This window comes from Chaetura pelagica, unplaced genomic scaffold, assembly GCF_000747805.2.
Source record: "Chaetura pelagica isolate M959 unplaced genomic scaffold, ChaPel_1.0 scaffold423, whole genome shotgun sequence".
Taxonomy (NCBI): Eukaryota; Metazoa; Chordata; class Aves; order Apodiformes; family Apodidae; genus Chaetura; species Chaetura pelagica.
This window is the reverse complement of record NW_009952686.1, coordinates 33,582-37,445: the sequence shown is the minus strand read 5'-3', so window position 1 is coordinate 37,445 and position 3,864 is coordinate 33,582. Positions and strand designations below refer to the sequence as shown.

At 45.6% G+C, this 3,864-nt stretch overlaps 1 protein-coding gene across 2 annotated transcripts in view; it reads left to right on the top strand.

Annotated features, from left to right (window-relative positions):
- Positions 1-3,646, top strand: part of FAM172A (family with sequence similarity 172, member A) — a 251,007-nt gene extending 247,361 nt beyond the window's left edge. For both annotated transcript variants that reach the window (XM_009993778.1, XM_009993779.1), the window contains one exon: positions 3,504-3,646. In XM_009993778.1, coding sequence (XP_009992080.1) covers positions 3,504-3,646 — 143 coding nt within the window. The remainder of the gene's footprint in view (positions 1-3,503) is intronic.
- Positions 3,647-3,864: the final 218 nt, after the last annotated feature.

Below are 3,864 nucleotides of genomic sequence, written 5' to 3'. Positions count from 1 at the left end.
CCTGTCATCCAGACTTGATGATTTGTATATTAAATTTTTGCAAGTATTCTCCTGTCTGTGGGGTTTTGTTTTGTTTTTCAATATCAACAACTTTATTGGCAAGTCTTCATTCCTTCTGATTGTCAGTATTTCTTTGTGGTGAGTTGATCCTGAAACTTGTTCAGCCTTTTACCATCATTACTCATTTTACCTCCCACATTATTGCATCTGCCTTCTTTTTGGAGGTACAAAATGATGTTTTGTACATGTTAAAATACACATCCAGTTCTCAGTACCTCTTTCTGTGCTGTCAACTGGGAGGGTCTCTCTGCTTTTATATCATTTACCTCATTTCTTTTAGTGGGGCTGGGAGTTGGGGGGGGGGAACTGGTATTTTTTTCTTTTCCAGTGACTGTAGCCTTAGCATATTTTAGGATGTTCTAGCTGTCTCCCACACTTAACAGCTTTTGTAAGTCTTTTCATTGCAACATGCTCCCAAGATTTCTCCAAGAATTAATGTTTCAAATCACTGTATGTTGCACGACAACCCATCACTTAATCTGGTATATTGAATTGTGCAGTTTATCATCATGGGTGTTGAAATTAGTGAACACTGAGGGGGTACATATACCTTGGAGGACCTTGGCTTTAGTACAACTGCTTCTGATTACCCGACTCTCACAAGTGATTCTTTCTATTGAAAAATAGGTGCCTGCTCATGCATTTAATTTAGATTTGTCTATTGCTAAATACACAACTGAGATTGCAGCCATCAGTGGTATTTTTCATCAGGCAAAAACCTTATGGCCAAATCTGTCATCACCCTTAAGACGGAACTCCTCTTGCTTCTGCCTAATTTTCCAAGCCTCTGGTATATAAATCATAAATGCACAGTCTGTGCAGTGTTAGAATTTTAGGACTCTCTCTTTAGTAGTAGTTGAATGTGAGTATGTAAGGACAAAATTCGACCTTTAAATGACTGTAAAGGGCCAAAGCAGATACTTGGCAAGCTTTTGTTATTGCAATATTAATCAAGTGAAGAATCATCATAATCCTGGAAACTAAATAGCCATTGTAGTGATTTTTATCACCAGGGAAATTGTTCATCTGTCAGTAAGATTGTTACTAGGAAGGGGAAAATAAGGACTGTTAAAATTGCTTCAGACTGCTGAATCCTTGAGTCCCTCTAGACTCAAAGCTTGAATTGTTTTTTGAGAGGGGTGGGTTGAGAAGGGTTGCTACAGGAAAGCTGTAGGTTAATCAGTTTCAGTAACACCAGTGAATGTAAGCCTGAGATCTCTTGAGGACACAAGGAGAGTGATGGGAGAAGGCAGGATGGAGAAAGGGACGGGGAGGCTTCAGAAACTTATTGTTTTGTAATTTTTTGTTTCTGGATGGCCCTTTCACAGAGGAGGAAGGTTGTTGATAAAAGGAAAGAGAAAGAAGTGGGGGGATGGCATAATGTTCACTGTCTGTGTTTTCATCTAATTTAATCCAGTGGATATTAATGAGGATGAATACAACTGGGACAGAAGGAGGCAGGTGCAGGCAGGCAGGAGTGACAGAGACATGCTTCTCTAGGACACATCCTTGAAGGACCCAGAAAACCACATGAGAATATGCTTTACCTCTCGGAGCCCAACCTGGTGTGACACAGGTGTGTGAGGAGACGTACCCATGCAAGAGTGTCCTCAGGGTGTACTAGGACAGCCTGTCCCTCCACAAAGCCACCTCCGGTAGGTGACATCTCTGCTGGTGTCACTGTGTGGTGGCAGTGGGAATCATAGTGTACCCAACCATGCTGTAGCCTGAGGGGTGGGTCTGTCAGGCTGTGCAGAGGTTGTTCTGGAAGGGGAGCTTTCTCTTTCTGCTGTGGGGGGACATGTCTTTGTACAGGATGACTCCCTCAAAGTGGGGAACAATCATTAGCGAGTGAGGGTATGGGGTGGCTCTCTTAGGGTGGGTTGTCTCCCAGCAAAGAGGGTGAGTGAATTTGGAGGCAGGAACCCTTTTGTATGAACGGTGTGTCCAGGAAGTTTGTGTGAGATGTCATGAGTTGTGTCCATACAGCAGATGCAGAGGTGGGGGGGAAAAGTCTGTGTGTGCAGGTGACGCGGATCGTCCTTGTACAAAGCACGTCTCTTTGTGTGGGAAGTGGTGTCATTCTGTGCAGAGCTGCCTTGGAGGAGCTTGTCTGATGACTGCCTCTGAGGGTAGCTCCTTCATCCAAGACTTTCTGGAGGGGTCAGCATGCATGGAGCCACCAAGGGTGGCTGGGTGAGGGTCCTGGTGGGGTGTGAAGGTGGGCGTGCAGGTAGCACCTCCAAGGCCACCACCCCGCGTCCCTGGGGACCACCAGCCACCCCATGTCCCCTGGGAACCATCGGCCACCTCAGGCAGCATCCCTCTCTACCAGGCAGGCCATGGCCACTGTGTCCTTCATTATTGTCACCCCCAGATTGTGATACTGTCACAAAACTGTTGCTAGGCAACAAATGTGGTTACCGGGTCTCAGCGAATAGCTGAAGGGGAAAGCAAAGTGTTGCACCATTGTAGAGTAACCATAGCAATGACCTACTATTACAGACTAAAGAATTATCATTAACAATGTTAAAGTATCAAACAGAGGCCCAGGATCCAGAGACTTCCAGGCAGCATCTCCAGATAATTGGGTTATCCAGGAAGAGGTCCCCACTCTTTCACAGCCCTTGGCTCTGTCACCATCATCTTGGTTCATTCTGTGGGTTGTTGTGGGTTTTGTGGGTTGTTGGGCTTTTTTTTTTGTTGTTTCAAGGAAGTGGATTCACCATGCATTGAAGGAGACACTTGTAAAATAAATAGAAGTGCCCACCAAGGAAAAAAAAAAAAAAAAAAAAAAAAAAAAAAAAAAAAAAAAAAAAAAAAAAAAAAAAAAAAAAAAAAGATATGGAGGGGAATAAGGAAGGGATAAGCAAGGCAGGTCCATTTGACTGCTGGAATATTGTGTGAGGACCTGTTGGGAAGACATGCATGAAGGATGCCTTTGTGTTGCATGGGTTGTTGTTCAGGTCAGGTGCTCTCTTTCTGTTGAAAGTGCATCCACCAGTCTAAGAGCAACACAAAATGAAATTACATGAATCACACCAGCCCTGAGAAGCAGACACTTTTTTCCCCCCAGTTAAGCAGAACATGTGAGGTCCTTTGTGGAAGCTGCACTTCCTGGGGTGCTTTGGGGTACCCCTTTCCCAGACCCGAGATGAGTTCAGCATCTCTGCTCAGTCATCTGGGTGGCTTTGCCTGGGGGGGGTGGGAGGAAGAGGGGGTGTCCATGTGTCTACATGTGTTTCTGTGTCTGTGTGTGCAGTTTTTCCTGCCCAGCTGCCCCCCAAAGCTTGGCAGCAGGGCAGCCCTGCTCCCCCCTGGACCAAGGGCCAGCACCTCCATGGCTTCCCCAGGGTCTTCCATTTAACCCCCCCCTGTGAGTGGAGCTGTCAGCAGCAGCAAAATGGCCCCTGGTCAAACTGTCAACCTTTGTATTTTTGCAGGTACGGAGCGCCACGAACTAACTTCCTGGAAGAGTTTTCCATCCATTTTCAGGTTCTTCAGCGAGGCAATAGAGGCAAAGAACAGCTCAGTGAAACCAACCCCAACACGCCGCTCCAACAGGATCAAATACGAAGAGTTGTAAAAGGAGGAAAGAAACCAAACAACCAACCACAACAACAACACAAAAAAAACCACACCACAAACAACAAAACCCACCACACCACCAACAGCAACAACCTCTCGGGCTGCTTGTTTTCTGCCAGCAGCCTTCCAAGCCCCTCATTAGATTGTTTTCTTCCTAGAGCACAGGGTCGTGATGTATACATCTAAATAGCGTTTTGCATTATTTCTAGATGAGTG